The sequence below is a fragment of the Mytilinidion resinicola genome, assembly GCF_010093595.1.
Source record: "Mytilinidion resinicola strain CBS 304.34 unplaced genomic scaffold BDZ99scaffold_9, whole genome shotgun sequence".
Taxonomy (NCBI): domain Eukaryota; kingdom Fungi; phylum Ascomycota; class Dothideomycetes; order Mytilinidiales; family Mytilinidiaceae; genus Mytilinidion; species Mytilinidion resinicola.
In genome coordinates, this window is record NW_022985445.1 from 1517102 (window position 1) to 1531918 (window position 14817).

General features: G+C 52.7%; 6 protein-coding genes across 6 annotated transcripts; 4 read left to right on the forward strand and 2 right to left on the reverse strand.

Moving 5' to 3' along the window:
* Nucleotides 1-132: 132 nt before the first annotated feature.
* Nucleotides 133-2512, forward strand: BDZ99DRAFT_488198 (seven-hairpin glycosidase; the record flags this gene model as incomplete). Its single annotated transcript, XM_033722893.1, has 4 exons — nt 133-748; nt 817-1449; nt 1498-2195; nt 2252-2512. 4 exons carry the CDS (start codon nt 133-135, stop codon nt 2510-2512), a joined length of 2208 nt encoding a protein of 735 aa, XP_033577360.1.
* Nucleotides 2513-3702: 1190 nt separating this feature from the next.
* Nucleotides 3703-5299, forward strand: BDZ99DRAFT_570976 (uncharacterized protein). The gene is made up of 3 exons (XM_033728051.1): nt 3703-4337; nt 4390-4522; nt 4584-5299. The coding sequence occupies exons 1-3, from the start codon at nt 3835-3837 to the stop codon at nt 5019-5021; spliced, it is 1074 nt and encodes a 357-aa protein (XP_033577361.1). The 5' UTR covers nt 3703-3834; the 3' UTR covers nt 5022-5299.
* Nucleotides 5300-6593: 1294 nt separating this feature from the next.
* On the forward strand, nt 6594-7860 carry BDZ99DRAFT_462972 (uncharacterized protein). Its single transcript, XM_033719971.1, has 3 exons — nt 6594-6975; nt 7027-7156; nt 7212-7860. The coding sequence occupies exons 1-3, from the start codon at nt 6656-6658 to the stop codon at nt 7659-7661; spliced, it is 900 nt and encodes a 299-aa protein (XP_033577362.1). The 5' UTR covers nt 6594-6655; the 3' UTR covers nt 7662-7860.
* A 1320-nt stretch (nt 7861-9180) lies between these two features.
* BDZ99DRAFT_570978 (uncharacterized protein) lies at nt 9181-10547 on the reverse strand. Its single transcript, XM_033728052.1, has 3 exons — nt 10402-10547; nt 10214-10352; nt 9181-10157 (listed from the first exon to the last, which is right to left on the reverse strand). The coding sequence occupies exons 1-3, from the start codon at nt 10512-10514 to the stop codon at nt 9567-9569; spliced, it is 843 nt and encodes a 280-aa protein (XP_033577363.1). The 5' UTR covers nt 10515-10547; the 3' UTR covers nt 9181-9566.
* Nucleotides 10548-10969: 422 nt separating this feature from the next.
* Nucleotides 10970-12826, reverse strand: BDZ99DRAFT_462975 (uncharacterized protein). Its single transcript, XM_033719972.1, has one exon. The coding sequence runs from the start codon at nt 12714-12716 to the stop codon at nt 11427-11429; it is 1290 nt and encodes a 429-aa protein (XP_033577364.1). The 5' UTR covers nt 12717-12826; the 3' UTR covers nt 10970-11426.
* A 448-nt stretch (nt 12827-13274) lies between these two features.
* On the forward strand, nt 13275-14746 carry BDZ99DRAFT_508832 (manganese and iron superoxide dismutase). The gene is made up of 4 exons (XM_033724355.1): nt 13275-13341; nt 13426-13597; nt 13700-13824; nt 13907-14746. The coding sequence occupies exons 1-4, from the start codon at nt 13279-13281 to the stop codon at nt 14492-14494; spliced, it is 948 nt and encodes a 315-aa protein (XP_033577365.1). The 5' UTR covers nt 13275-13278; the 3' UTR covers nt 14495-14746.
* The last annotated feature ends 71 nt before the right edge of the window (nt 14747-14817 follow it).

Consider the following 14817-nt stretch of genomic DNA (forward strand, 5'->3'; position numbering starts at 1 on the left):
AATGACCGCGCCTTACCTTGATAGCATAATCCATCAACAGCTGGCAACTTCATCGCCGCTCTGTGCAGCTAATACGCCTCTCTCTCTTAATAACTATTACTCCCGTAGCCTCAGCCTCCCCGCCCTCCGGGCATGAACACCAGGGACCCTTTCAATCTCCGAACCGGATCCACTGCCTTCAACCTCCTCCAGCACAGCGCCGCGCGTGCCGCGACCTACACTCGCCAGGCGGGCCAACAAGCCCTCGAGGCCGGCAAGCAGGCCTTTGAAGACACCGGCTTCGCAGAAGGCATGTCGTTCGCAGTCCCACGCAACGTGCCAACATTCAACGATCCCAGCGGCGTCCGGCGTCTCGAAGACTCGGTCTGGGGCAGCTCGGGACAATCGCGCTTCGGAGGGAGTTCTAGCGGGAATGGCAGCGTAGCGGAGGCAATTTCAGGTGTCTTTGGCGAGAAAGGGCTGCCGATGTACAAGGACAAGCCGTATAATTATGGGACGTCGATGAGGAAGAAGAAGTGGTTTCGGACGAAACGGGTGCCAGGGACAATATTCTTTCTAATAGTTGCATACTTTTACTGGTTCGGCTGGCCATGGTCAGGAGGAGATTCTAAAAAGAAGGGAAGTGGTGGTGGGAGCTCTTGGGGATTCTTTTCTGCGGTGGAAGAAAAGGTGGATTGGGAGGAGAGGCGGGAGAGCGTGAGAGACGCGTTCAAATTAAGCTGGAAGGCATATGAAGACCATGGATGGGGTAAGCAGCTTTTGTTTTCATTCTACTAAGCATTCTTCAATCTTCGGAAACTAACACGAATCATCCAGGCTACGATGAATACCATCCCAGCTCCAAGTCAGGTCGCCACATGGCGACAGGCGGACTAGGCTGGATTATCGTCGATGCTTTGGACACCATGATGCTGATGAATCTGACAAGGGAGCTTGGACATGCCCGTCAATGGATATCGACCAGTCTGACTTACGACAAGGATCAAGACGTCAACACATTCGAGACGACTATACGCATGTTGGGTGGTCTGCTGTCGGCACACTACTTGCAAGGAACTCTCCCAGGGATGAAACCCGCGGAGGGCTCAAACGATGAGGATCTGTATTTGGAGAAAGCCAGCGACCTCGCGGACCGGTTACTGTCAGCCTACGAGTCAAACTCCGGTGTTCCATATGCTAGTGTCAATCTCAAGACGTTGAAGGGGATCCCATCGCATGCCGATGGCGGTGCGTCATCTACCGCTGAAGCGACAAGTCTTCAGCTTGAGATGAAGTATCTTGCCTTTTTGACCGGAGAAGCAACATACTGGGAGAAGGCAGAGAAGGTCATGCAAGTCGTTGATAACAATGGGGCCCGAGACGGGCTCCTGCCTATCTTCATCTATGCAGATCAGGGTATCTTTAGAAGCAATGAGATTCGTCTTGGAAGCCGTGGAGACTCGTACTACGGTAGGATTGCGGAACCGTTCTCTCAACATCCTAGCTAATTCCTTCCAGAGTATCTCATCAAGCAGTATTATCAAACTGCGAAGCAAGAACCCATCTATCTCGAAATGTGGGACGAAGCTCTCGCTGGTGTCCGTAAACACCTGATAACCTATTCTCAACCTTCGAATTTCACTGTTCTGGCTGAGCGACCGAGCGGGCTTAGTGGGCACATTTCTCCAAAAATGGACCATCTGGTTTGTTTCATGCCAGGCACCATCGCGCTAGGCGCCACCGGAGGCTTGACCGTGGAGGAGGCTAAGAAGCTACCATCTTGGAGTACCAAGCAAGAAGAAGAGATGGAACTTGCAGTCGAATTGATGAAGACATGCTGGGGCATGTACAAAGTTACGGCTACTGGCCTGGCGCCAGAAATTGCTCACTTCAACATCTACGATCCGCCTCAGATGATGCGACATGGGGTTCTGAAGGGCCCGGAGACTCTAGATCCAGCTGACGACGCCGATTGGAAGCAGGACTATATCATCAAACCTGCTGATACGCACAATTTGCAGCGTCCGGAGACCGTTGAGAGTCTTTTCTATATGTGGCGTATCACAGGAGACGAGAAGTACAGAAATTGGGGCTGGGAGATGTTCCAATCCTTCGTAAAACACACGCTTCTCGAAGACGGGGCTGGGTTCAGCAGTATTGGTGATGTCAACCAGATTCCGCCGCCATCGAGGGATAACATGGAGAGCTTTTGGCTGGTATGTACTCATTCGCTTTTCACTGCTTGCACTTTTTCTGACTTCCCAATGCGTAGGCCGAAACTCTCAAATACTTCTATCTTCTATTTGGCCCCAACGATATCCTCCCCCTCAGCGAAGTCGTCCTCAACACTGAAGCTCATCCGCTGCCCGTCTTCCAGCCCGATAAGAAGAGGTTCAAGACGGGCTGGACGCGTATCCCTAGAGATCCCAACGGGAATTTGCACCCACCAGAAAAGACCCAGGAGGAAGTGAAGAAAGAAGTCACCAAAACCGTGCTCGTTGAAAATGAAGTCGCATCGGAAAGCGCAACATGAGGTTCCCGAAGTCGTTCATTTCCGGGAGGAATCATTGTACACCAGAACCACCGTAAGTCGTTTGCATAGGGATGGCGTCTATGATGCGTTTGGAGGGCGCAATACCCTTCAGAGTCCGTTAAAGGCTCCGAGGCTGTGAGTCTCAGGTAGGGTAGCATAGCTTGTTCTCTGCATCAAAGCCTTGAATGGCGCTCATCTGTCCCATTCGATCTCACCATACCATCGAATCCTGACTCGTCTGCTTTCTGTTGTTCTTTGCCTTCATTCATCTTCTTTCACCACAGCCAGAATGGTGTCGCTTCATGGGGAGTTTTGCAGTTAGATGCCTTGTCGGCCTGGTGAGTGTTTGGTGTAAGGCTGGAGCTGTCAAATCCCTCATCACATGCGCATCAAAATCATGTGTGCACAAAAACCGCACACGATATGGCTTTCATATTTGGTATTCGTTGGTGGACGGATCCTACACGAGGTGAGTGTGGGTGGTCATGGCGATATCCTTTCCTCAACATCTTCATGTTTACAAAGGCGGGTGACTGGTGGCGGGTTTAGCCAATATGCTCCTCCAGGCAACGTATGACGTGCTCTCCCCAGGGCGAAGTGAAAGGTATTCACTATTTGCAGTTGGGGCGTGGGGGCCGTGACTAATCTATGTTGTGCGTCTGTGCACTGTGTACATCTACATAAGCTTATTATTTTTCAGGCCCTTCCTACAAGAGCAAGCGGAGATCCTAGTTGTGCGCATGAAGAAGAATGGTGATGGTACACTAGAGTTGACGCTCTGAGAAGGAAGAGACGCCGAAGGGCCCGAGAGCGAAACCATGGCAATAGCGAGGGAGAGGGATGTAGTAAGGGAAAATCCTAAGCTGTAATACGGTCTTGACATCGACCAATTCTGACATATAAAAATCTGTTTCAGCGAAGTCAGGAACGAGGATTCAGTATTTCGAAACGCCGCGACCTCCAAGGGCCTTAACATGCTATATTGACGCTTCCAACATGCTCCTATCAAACGCTTCAGGACTGCACGGGGAAGGAAAGTCCGCTTGAAAGTGAATACAAGAAGGCCGCAACTTGCAGTCGCTGTATTATAGCTTTCACGTTGATCGCTTGCCTTTGCGGTCCTGCTTTCATTATCAAGGCACGGCATATGTGAAAGTCCTCTCTTCTACGCATAAGTATGCGATTTCGCAAGTATTCACCGTCGGCTCTGAAGCGCCTCCAGGTTGAGTTGATTTTGCGACAGCGGCGTCCAACTCCAACTCCGCCACCACATCACCAATTACCGCCGACAGCCAACTCTCCTCTTCCGACTCCTCGACAAAATGGGCTCACAAAATGTCGGGCAGACCTACGGATGCGAGGACTACTACTGGTCAGACCTGGACTCAGACTCCGATAGCGATAAGCCTATGTCTGGTCATTCGCCGACGAACCTCATACCAGGGGATACGTCTGCATCTGCGCAAGCGACTACTACGAATCCTTCGACCGCTGCTCCGGCCTCTTCCATTCAGAGTGGTGTCGATGGCGATGTAGGAGTGTCGACAGCCGCGACCACTCTGACCACTACTCATACCTCCTCCGCTCCGAACATCGATGGCAACGTGGCATATCCCACTCTCCCTACTCTTGGTCAGTCGTCATCTGGAGCCCCTGGTTCGAAGGGGGCCCAGTCGGGTGGACCTCATCCTACATTGTTCGGGGGAGAACATACACGTGGGAAGAAGCGTGCGCGAGAGAGTCCTCCAGAAGAAACGGGAAGTCTTAAGAAGCCGCAAACTGCCTCCCGTAAGGAAGCGGGGCAGCAACCAAGCCCCATCACCAAGTATGCCACTTCCGAAGTATCTCGTAGTTACCATAGTCTGATAATCTCGCAGGGACCACCTCCTGAATCTTCTCCGCACCGGCCAGTATAGTGACTACTGCATCAAATGTGCGGACATAGGGTGGCGCGTCCACTTAATGGTCCTGACAGATCGCGCGAGCGGATTGCTCCCACCAGACTTCTCGGTAAGTCCCACATCTTCTAAATCCCATATAAGAAGGACTGACTAATGCCCCTCCTCTCTAGCCTGGCAGCAGCTGCACCATCACTGAGCACAGCCCTATCATCATCGAGAGCTGCCTCGAATTCGCCTATTCAGGTGACTACTCAGATCCCCAAACAGACGTATCAGCCAGTGTCAGCCATGACCCCGGCTCTTCCGAACATCTGCCACTGCACCACCACATCTTACTATTCGGTGCGGCGGCCGCGTTCGAAATGCCAGATCTGATGACTCTGACGCTCGAGAAGTTTCAGGCACATTACCAGCGGGAGGGATGGAATAAAGCGGAGTACGAGGCGGCATTGCGTAAGTGTCGTGAAGTCTATTCGCAGTGGGAGCACTTGGACGATCGGATGATGCTCTTCTTTCACTACATCGGGGTTGAGGGAATAAGGCTAGAGAGTGCATCGAATCTGGCAAAAGGCATGGAGGAGGAAGAGGCGGCCGGAGATGGGTACTAGATAGTAAAAGGCTTTTTAGATATATTGGGGAGAAGGGGGGGCGGGCGACGGGATTGAAAAGGGACCTGGCGTGAGAGCAGTGAGTTTGGTAATGTTCCGGCATGCAAACCATACGCTCCGGAGGCCTCACAGCATCACGACCAAGTCACAACCACGCCCCCAATGTTAGAGCTTCAGCAACTGACATTCCTAGCAGCTTTGTATTCAGCATTTCGATAGTTCTTCACGATGCTCCCAGAGGATGGTAAACGTAATATCGTTGTCTGAATAATTTGGTGTCTTGAATCGACGAATGGGAAAGTTGCCGACTATATACACACATTCACCAGCCGGACCGCAACTTTGCCCAGTCCCACTATTTAATCAGTCTCCCGAGGACCCAAATCCACGTTCCTCCTCTCAACCACACACCGCAACTTCAACCATGCAGTCCAAGCCAGCCTATGTCGAGGACCTCGACTCCTCGAGCTCCGAGTGGGAAAACCCCTTCCCCCCGACTCCATCTACCGACGCTACTGCAAAGATGGCCTCCCCACAGCCAAGCAGGAAACTCCATAGCCCTGCCATGTCCATCTTCGCGGACCGCACCCATAACGAAGCCAATCAAGCTGCCAAAAACACTGCTGGCCCCGATGCAGCGAAGCAGGGACGGATACTTCCTGAGGCATGCGATGCGTGCTACTATGGAAGAATTCGCTGCAAAGGTGCCGGCGAACCGTGTGCAAGATGTATAAGAGAGTAAGTGGCGCCTTTGAACAATCAATCCACCGATAACGCAGGCGCTGACATCTTGAAGGGGCAAACAATGCCACTACAGCGATCGGACAGGTGGACAAACTCAGAATATCACCTCACCTCCTGTGGCAGCTGGCAGTGGTCAAGGCATCACCGACGCTCCGAGTCGCGCGGTGAATACAGTCTTTCCTTCTTTGATGCAGTCCAAACATGCGGCATCGAAGTCGGAGTCGAAGAGCAAGCCAGTCTTTGGAATCGAGAAACCGGAAGCTTATAATAGGCAAAATGGAGGAGGACCCTTCGGAAACTCCCCGTCTGCTGCAAATCCAAAGCCTGGCCTTTTCTCGGGGTTTCGACGACCAGACCCTCCGCTTACAGCTTCGAAAGGACAACAGTCTGGTGGCGGCCTGTTTGCATCACCAGCATCCCGTGAATACCAGGGGCAAAGCCAGCTCTCCGGTGGTCTCTTGGGCAGCCCGACATTCGGCTCTTATGTCCCTACGAACGTACCACAGTCTTCTGGACCTTTTGGAGGTCGACAGCAGGGTGATCTCCCTGGAAATTCATCCATCTCTGAGTTGAACGGAGGACAAGCGAAGCTACAAGGAGGTAGGCCCTTTGAAGGCTTCGAGGCTGCTTTACAGGAAACGAAGGCGAGTCCAGAAGATCGGGATTGGGATGCACGAATGAAGGCGGCCCGGCTTCAGCCTGGAAGCATCGTACAACCTAGCTGGAGTAGTCTCTTTGGTCAAAAACAGGTGCAACCGTTGTCCTCTGGTGGTCTCTTTGGTCAGGAACAGATGCGGCCCCAGTCCTCTGGTGGTCTTTTTGGAGGCCTGAGTACCCAGAGACATGTGCAACAACCTTCTGGCGGTCTCTTTGGAGGCTTTGGGACTGCTATGCCGGCCAATCGGCCTCAGTCTGGAAACCTCGGACAACAGTGGGTTGGTCTCTTTGGTCAAAAACAGGCGCAACCCCAGTCCTCTGGTGGCCTCTTTGGAGGAGGAGCACTTTTCAACTCTGTTCCGGAGCAGGTGCCATCCCAACCTTCTGGCCTCTTCGGAGGCCCGACTACCACCCCCCTTGTGCACCAGCCAGAAGACCCGAGCTCTGGTATCTTACAGTCCAAGCCGGCGCAATCTGTGACTTCGGGAGCAGAGCCTACCCGGGCGAAATCCCCTGGTAAGGAGAATGAGCCCGAGGGTCCTCACCTCAAACAGTAAGTCATTCGCACTTATCTTCAATCAAGTGCTTTTGCTAACTTTGCTAGCTCGTTTCTCGATCTCCTCCAAACTGGCAAATACAGCGATTACACGATCATGACTGATACACACAAGTGGAATGTCCACATGGCAATTCTCGCCTCCAAAGCTGGCGATCTGGTTCCCAAGGATGCAGCGGTAAGTGCTCACGTAAATGCATACCTACTACTGCTAACTAACCTGTTCCAAATAGCCAGGTGGAACCGTCAACTACAAACGCTGGGACCGTATCATCATGGACCGTGTCGTCGAATTCATCTATTCCGGTGACTACGATACTTACGTGGAGCCAAACACTTTTGCGGAGGTCAGCTATGGCACCACAATTGACGCACTCAAGAAGAAGAAGAAGCTACCACTAAGATATCACCTCTTCTTCTTCGCTGCGGGCATCGGATACTCGATTCCAGGTCTGGCTGAATTGGCGCTGGAAAAGGTGAAGCAACATTTCGAGGGTTCAGAGTTTGTCGAAGCCGAAGCGAGATCTTGCTACATCTGGAACGTCGACATGGCTTTTCGTTCAGAGTTTCACCCATACTGGCCCGACGAGTTCCCAATGACGAAGCTGGATACACGGATGTGCAACTGCTTGAAGGAGGTTGCAATCGCTCAAGGTGTGTCGGCGTCGTTATTTCATGCTTAAGACGGAGCGATGAGGGTTCCTTCGGGTCCTCAAAAAAAGTGACTACGGGATTCAGCCTTCGAGTATCGGTGTGGTTCGATACCCACGGTCTTCCATATCACACTCCGCATCATAAGGCTGGAGTCCGTGTCAAGATGCTAATTACATAGACCCGGTAGGTCCGAGGTAGACCAAGATAGGTCTAATCACTGATTATCCATTCAAAATTGCCATCCGTGATTTTCCAATATCATCTAGACTGCGGAGAATGCCCCCTATCTCCATACATGCGATTCACTAACCTAACGAACTATCAAGCATATCCCATCTAGCCCTTTTAGCTTGAATGAGAAGCCTTGCACTTTGCCGGAGTTGCCATCCGCCCTCGTAACCAACATAATCCATTAGACACTAGCTCATCAGGCGTGTTGCAAACAATACAATCTCGCTCAACACGTCTTGCCATTGTATTTCACACGTCTTGAAGTACCAAAGGCTATTTCACTTCATTTCATCGCGCTTCCCAAGTTCAGTCACTGCTTTGCCACGGATTAGTCGCAAGCACCTTTACTCCTCTGGTAACCGAACTCCGGCCATAGAATATGAACTGCGAAATCACGTTTGCAGCGTAGAATAAACCATAGGCGGCTAGCTTCCACAATCTACTCGGATGCCCAACCACTCGAGATTCCTTCGCCCCGGTTCCGTCTGCCAGCACCGTGAGGACTACGAGCGCAAGTACCGACAAGAGGCTTGATGCCCAGGAAGAATCCATTGCAGTGTAATTGCGCGTGTAATCAAACCTAAACTTGTAGCTTCCGCGTCTCTTAAACCCAGCGACCTCTTATATTGATACTTTTCACAAGCGCAAGCAGGACTCCAGGTGCCAAAAATCAGCCAGAGAATACTACATGCGTGAGAAGCAATTGCAACGTGTTTGCCACGTAAATAGCGGTGCTGCCGGCCAACTCTCACATTCCCCAAGTGAGCAATCCCTTTCCTTAACGCGATCTACGGGCGCTATCAGATCTCTAGGTGCCAAAATTTGCAAAGAGGATACCAGTTGAATGAAGAGTATCTGTCACGTAATTGCGCTTGAAAGATACTATAAATGTCTGATGTTATGCTTCTCGAGCTTAGGAATTCCCTACCAATATACGCTTCACACGCGCCCTTGAGTCCCTAGGTGCCAAACTCCGGCTAGACGATGCAGGTTAGTATATCCCAGGATCAATTGCCACACCGATGCACACATAGGCGGCCAGCGGTTTCGGTGCGCGCTTTTTAGATGCAGTAGCCTCTTGACGTTGACACTCGCTCCATATGCGCTTCAAGGACCCTAGGTGCCAAACTCTAGCACGAGGATATAGAGTATGCAAAGACTAATTGCAGCGTAAATGCGCACATAGAAGGCTAGTGGTTTCGATCCGCGCTTCTCAGGTTTAGAAGCGCCTTTATAATAAGACACACTCCACATGCGCTCCGAGGATTCTAAGTGCCAAAATCTAGCTAGAGCATACAAAGTACGTAAAGAATAATTGCCACGTAGATGCGCGTGTAGGGAGCTCGCGATTTCAATCCCGCGTTTTCGGAAAGCGAATAGCATAATGCCGTACATGGCCATTGTGTTGCCGTCCCATGATGTATAAGCTACTGCCTGGATATCACCTTTCTTCGGGAACCGCTACTTAGCCTCCGAGAATGGATGACGACCTCCGAAATGCAACAAAGCCCACAACACCTTCTATATCTCATCCAGTCCCAAGTTCGCTTTTGACCAATGTCCAGCCTGTCCATCAACTCCAATCGTATGATGATCTCGCCCTCTACTTCGCTCGACCTCACTGAATCCAATCGCATGCCAACTGTTGCTGCAAGTCGTCCCCGCTCAGTGTTCTTGCATTTCATACGATCTCTTTCACGCTACTAATCCAGCATGTCCCGAGGCAGCGTGAGATGCTTTCGCTTTCGAGGGAGAGGCTTTCCCTGATTTTTCACCACCAGCTTCAGTAGTGCAGCGATAAATTGCGGGTGGAGGAGGTCGATCTCTTCAGCCATGACTAACTCGTTCATATGAACATATGCTTCCTGCACAAGGAGGCAGACTAGCTCTTGCTGCGGCTTCCGGTATCGAGCCACTTCATTAACGAGCTCATGGAATTTATCAGCTTCGAACTGGTGATGGAAAGCTTTGGCAAGCTTGTTCCGAGCGACTTCGTTGAGCTGAACTGGACCGTAGTCGAGCGCTATGTGGGCAAGCTGGATGTGGAGAAGTTTGGAGGTGTGGCAGTACCGATGGCCTGCGGTTGATGGTTGGCGAACCATTGGGGGCCAGGACAAAAGGACCGCCGTGGGATCATACGGATGGTAGCGGTACGAGTACAATAACTCAACGTAACGGTCAACTGTGACAGGATCGTAATTACGTATATCGACAGATGTGACCTTGTGAAGACCTTGCGGCGTGAGCTCTACCGTCTGCGTATGAAAATCGAGGATTGGCGTCGGTGTCCGAGGCTTTAAGATACTATCAGTCCATTGCTAGAGACCTAAAAAGGAGCGAAACGACTCACATCATATCTATATGCTCTCGCGTGCACGAGAGGCATCTCATCGCACAGAATAACACGATGCGCCTTACATTCATAACCCCTGCAGAATATGGAAACGTCAGAGGATATTTCGCCCGTGAGGAGCTTCCATAGGCCAGCGCTACGTTTCTCGTAAGTGGAGTCATGTTCTATTGAGGTGGGACACATACTCCTGTGATCCCCATGATTTTCCGAAATGCTCCACTAGCATCTCTCTGGTGACGTCTCTCAGATCCCTTCCCGGACCGCCTAGGTCCTCCACTATCATCGCTGAAATAGACATGCCGGGGGTGGGGTGGTCCCGAAGGCCTCAAAGGGCTCGCGGCGGCGGTTTGGCGAGCTGGGGACGATCGTATTGCCAGTCCATGACCGAGACGTCCATCTTGATTGCGAGGAATACGCCTGGCGGTAACCACTTCAGTGATTGCAGGGAGTAAGAGCTGGGCGGTGGCTGACAGACGAGCGCGAATGGATCAAGAGACTGAAAGGAAGATGAGGACCGTCAAGCTTGCGAGACGACGGGACCACTTGGGACCGTAATCATGTGCGCCGTGCGCCTGAAATTATCTGATGCATGACTAAGTTGATGCTCACAGTGGTGAATTGAGAATGCTCTCAACCTCGGTATGTGGCTATGGGACATTACCAAACTCACTGCCTCCGGAGCGTATGGTTTGAACGCCACGAGAGAATCTGAACTCTTAGAGTCTCGCAACTAGTGTTTATGGACTCACTGTCGGATATAGCAATTCTTGGCACGTTATTTGCGGCAAAAGTGTAAAGGCCGGAAAGTTTTGTCTACTTTTATCATGTGACCAAAGTGGAAAAAGCTTACGGTCTTCTACACTTCTGCAACCTGAGAACAGTAAACGGGCCAAGACTTGCTACATTAAATACCCTGTTAGACTTGAAAACACTTCGAGACGTCGACAAGTTCCAAGACGAGATATAGGAATCAATAAAATATGATATTGATGGACGGGAATGTAGCGATAGTAATTAAGAAATGCTTACACCTAGATGCAGTGTAAATTCCAAACGAATGCGCAGTAAAAAGCAGTGGTATCTGTTTCCATCCAGCCAAAACTCCGAATCCAAAAAACCCAAACACCCGCTTGCCCATGCTAAATGCAACGCCACTGATCAAGACGAAAGAAAAGACGATGTTAAGAAAGAACTGTCCGAGTACTCCACACTATACACCCCTCCGCGGACTTACGCCACGAACTCCTAGACCTCCAAGGTCTCTGCTATCCCTACCAAACCCTGCGTCCTCCATCAGCCTTGTGAACGTCGTGCCACCAGTCAGTGGTCGTCCGTTGGCACCCGTGTCCGCATTTGGCACTCCTAGAAAGCTCGGAGCGGGCATCAGAACGTCGATAGTCTCAGTGCTGCCACTCCTCTCAGGCCCTGCTCTCCGCTTAGACCGCGATGAGCGAGAGGAGCGAGAGGTGGGTGTGCGGGTTGGGGTGGTGTAAGGGTCGCGCGCCGCAGAAGACAGGCCAAGTTTAGGAGATTTGGAGAAGAGAGCACGAACTCGCGGAGTTGTCGTCTGAGCGCGAGGCGGCGATGGAAACTGGTTCATTTTGCCACCGGTGGTATTGCTACGATTTACGTTGATGTTCGCATTCGCGAGAGACATGCCGACTGTGCCCATTTGCATCTCTGTGTCGCGTGCGGGCGAGGGTTGGCTCGCTACACTGGTGCTTCCACGACGCAGGAAGTCGGTGCGTGCTGCGTAGACAGGATCGTAAATAGGATCAGAGACAGTACGAGCGACATGGCCAAAATCGCCACTGTAGCGGTTCTTAGCAGCTTCGCGGCGCTTATTGATAAGCCAAATAATAGCGACGGCGAGGATGGCGCCGAGAAGCATGCCCGGGAAGAATCCGGCGACGACTGCTTTGGCAGGGAATCCGGGATTGGAAGATGGTACGCTGGTTGGGATGGGAGGGCTGGACGCAGCGGTCTGGGAGGACTGCGGAAGAGCGGTGCCAGTAGCGGAGGCCGTTGGTGATAGAGAAGAGGAGGCAGAAGCTGAAGAAGATGGCTTGGAGATGGCGCACATGCCGCTTTGGCAGACGTAACCCACCGGACAGCATGCGCTGCCACATATTTCGAGCTTGAGGTCGGTGGTGTTGGCTGTGTGTATTTGATTATCGGGATGTAATGTTGCGTCGAGCTGGGTCACATCACATGTGATGGGTTGGATGAAGCCGCAGTCCTGGCCGGCAGGACAGCAGATGGCGGAGATTGAGATGGTATTATTGATTGGGAGGCATTTGAGGTCGGTAGGACAGCAGAAGTCGGAGGGAAAGGATGCTCCGCATTGCGAGAGACCGGAGTTCCCTCCACATGTTGTCTCTCGCTGTATCAGACCGACGGCCTGGGCAGCGGAGACGGCTGTGGCTAGGGCGGAGGTAGCGGGGACGGTGGTGGATATTAGACAGATGAGAGACAGCTTCTGGAGATTGGACGAGAGCATATTGGCAGCAGGACAATAGCCCACGGGTATGATTATAAGAAGGAATGTATGAAAATGTATGAACAAAGCCACAATGGGATTGCCTTGTCTTGGGGCGAAGATAATCGAGGTCGAAACACGAAACGATCGAGAAAGAACATGGCGGGAAGCACAGTAGTATATAGAGGTTCGAAAATAGAGTCGACCTACCTCACGGCCGTGGCATCAGCCTCTACCTGACGTCTGTCGCGCGATGGTCAGGCCCAATGGGCCGCTGGATGTTCTGGAAATAGCCCAGTCTTCGCGCCGAGTGGTGTGCAGCGTCTGGAGAGCGAAGCAGCTAACCGTGCACCAGCGGCAGGTGACTCCTCCCATCGTGTGGCTATGCTTTTGCAGGTCGCTCAGAGGGTGAAACGCTGCGACGGCGGGCGGCTCTGCTGTATCATGTTGTTTGCAGCGGACAGCGAGGACGAGTCGTGAGTGGTCCGCGGTTTTGGCGTCTCGTCCGGACTCGGCGTAGCGCAGCCGGCGACGACCATGAAATTGTTGCATCGCGACTCTCACCACCACAAATACCCACGCCATGATAATACAGCCTGCCCTCCGCGTGCGCCGGCACCTGTTCCGATCCGCAGATCGCGCTGCAGTACGTCTCCCGCCCAACGCAATGCGGCCGCCTATGTGGCCGCCCACTGGTGTCTGGAGCTTGACTGACGCAGCTACGTTTTAGAGATGCTTCTCGCAGAGCGCCCCGTCGCGGGCCCACAAGATGCCCGTCTTGAACCACGAGGCCGAGATGAGGCGAGAGGGCATCCCGGGGCTCTACTCGCCCGATGGTGTTGCAATTGCCTGGACCGAGTACCACGGCATGCTGCTGGACAAGCTCAACGAAATGACAGCCGGTACGCCTCCGCACCCCCGAGCTCGAGCAGCCCATTGCGTCCCGCGATGCCTGTCAGTTAGAGATCGAGGATCCATGGATGTATGCTGATTGCTGGAGATAGGCGGCCCGGAAGCGGACAAGGAGCCTAAGCACCTGCTGATACAATACGCCCGCGATCCCACCAACGCCTCCTTATTCAACTATGCCTCAATGGCATGGAACAACCACTTCTTCTTCAAGGGAATAGTATGTCCACTCCCAAATTCTACTCAACCTCTCCTCATCTCCACCATGTCTGCAATTGCTGGGCCCTCGCTGACCACCCCAGTCCCGCACCCCCTCCCCCATGACCGCCACCCTCTCCGCCTCCCTCGCCAACGAATTCGGCTCTATCCAAACCCTGCGCGACGAATTCCTCGCCACCGCAAACTCCATGTTCGGCCCGGGCTTCGTCTGGCTCGTCAAAACCAAGCCCACCAGCTACACCTCCAACTTCCGTATCCTGCCCACCTACATCGCCGGCTCGCCGCTACCCGGCGCCCACTACCGCCGCCAGGCCGTCGACATGAACACGCAGAACGCCGAGTCCGCCGCAGCCTCGGGCATCAGCCCCGCCGAGCTGCGCACAATGGGCGTGCCGGTCAACTCGGTCGGCCGCTTCGGTCCGCACACCACGAGCTACGCCAAGCAGCCGAAGCTCGCGTACGGCGGCGTCGACGTGGTGCCGCTGCTGTGCGTCAGCACGTGGGAGCACAGCTGGCTGCGCGACTGGCGCATCGCGGGGGGCAAGGAGAATTTTTTGGCCGCGTGGTGGGATCGGATCGACTGGAAGGTGGTGGAGGATCTCATGTACGACGGGGCGACGGCCAAGACGGGGTCGAGAGTCGATGATCGCGCTCTTTCGTACAATAGGTAGTAGGAGAGGGCTGAGACGTTAGAAAGATAGAGATGGGCTTTGTGAATAGGAGCTCTTGTGTATACTACTGGAAATCTTGGGAGGGCGGCGAAAACAAGACTTGGGCGGGCGTGAAGGCTGCATATGCATGGAGCTGTTGTACCTGATACAGGAGAGGTTCTTGTTGTATTCATAGATGCCCCTGTACAAAATCAAGATCTTGTGTTACAAACATCACAGTAACATGTCTGAATAATCAAATAAAACCCGCTCAAAAAACTCCATACAGACGCCACCGCTAAAGCTAGCAGCAGCAGCACGTTCAGTCCATGCATACTACGTAC

Coding starts and splice junctions, on each gene's coding strand:
- BDZ99DRAFT_570978 (XM_033728052.1), bottom strand. CDS start 10,514: ATGTCTATTTCAGCGATGATAGTGGAGGACCTAGGCGGTCCGGGAAGG. Junction 10,353..10,401: donor AAATCATGGGGATCACAGGA/GTATGTGTCCCA, acceptor CGAGAAACGTAG/CGCTGGCCTATGGAAGCTCC. Junction 10,158..10,213: donor CGAGAGCATATAGATATGAT/GTGAGTCGTTTC, acceptor AGTATCTTAAAG/CCTCGGACACCGACGCCAAT.
- BDZ99DRAFT_570976 (XM_033728051.1), top strand. CDS start 3,835: ATGGGCTCACAAAATGTCGGGCAGACCTACGGATGCGAGGACTACTAC. Junction 4,338..4,389: donor CAACCAAGCCCCATCACCAA/GTATGCCACTTC, acceptor ATAATCTCGCAG/GGACCACCTCCTGAATCTTC. Junction 4,523..4,583: donor TGCTCCCACCAGACTTCTCG/GTAAGTCCCACA, acceptor CCTCCTCTCTAG/CCTGGCAGCAGCTGCACCAT.
- BDZ99DRAFT_462972 (XM_033719971.1), top strand. CDS start 6,656: ATGCCGGCCAATCGGCCTCAGTCTGGAAACCTCGGACAACAGTGGGTT. Junction 6,976..7,026: donor GAGGGTCCTCACCTCAAACA/GTAAGTCATTCG, acceptor TAACTTTGCTAG/CTCGTTTCTCGATCTCCTCC. Junction 7,157..7,211: donor TGGTTCCCAAGGATGCAGCG/GTAAGTGCTCAC, acceptor TGTTCCAAATAG/CCAGGTGGAACCGTCAACTA.
- BDZ99DRAFT_462975 (XM_033719972.1), bottom strand. CDS start 12,716: ATGCTCTCGTCCAATCTCCAGAAGCTGTCTCTCATCTGTCTAATATCC.
- BDZ99DRAFT_508832 (XM_033724355.1), top strand. CDS start 13,279: ATGATAATACAGCCTGCCCTCCGCGTGCGCCGGCACCTGTTCCGATCC. Junction 13,342..13,425: donor GATCCGCAGATCGCGCTGCA/GTACGTCTCCCG, acceptor GCTACGTTTTAG/AGATGCTTCTCGCAGAGCGC. Junction 13,598..13,699: donor GCTCAACGAAATGACAGCCG/GTACGCCTCCGC, acceptor TGCTGGAGATAG/GCGGCCCGGAAGCGGACAAG.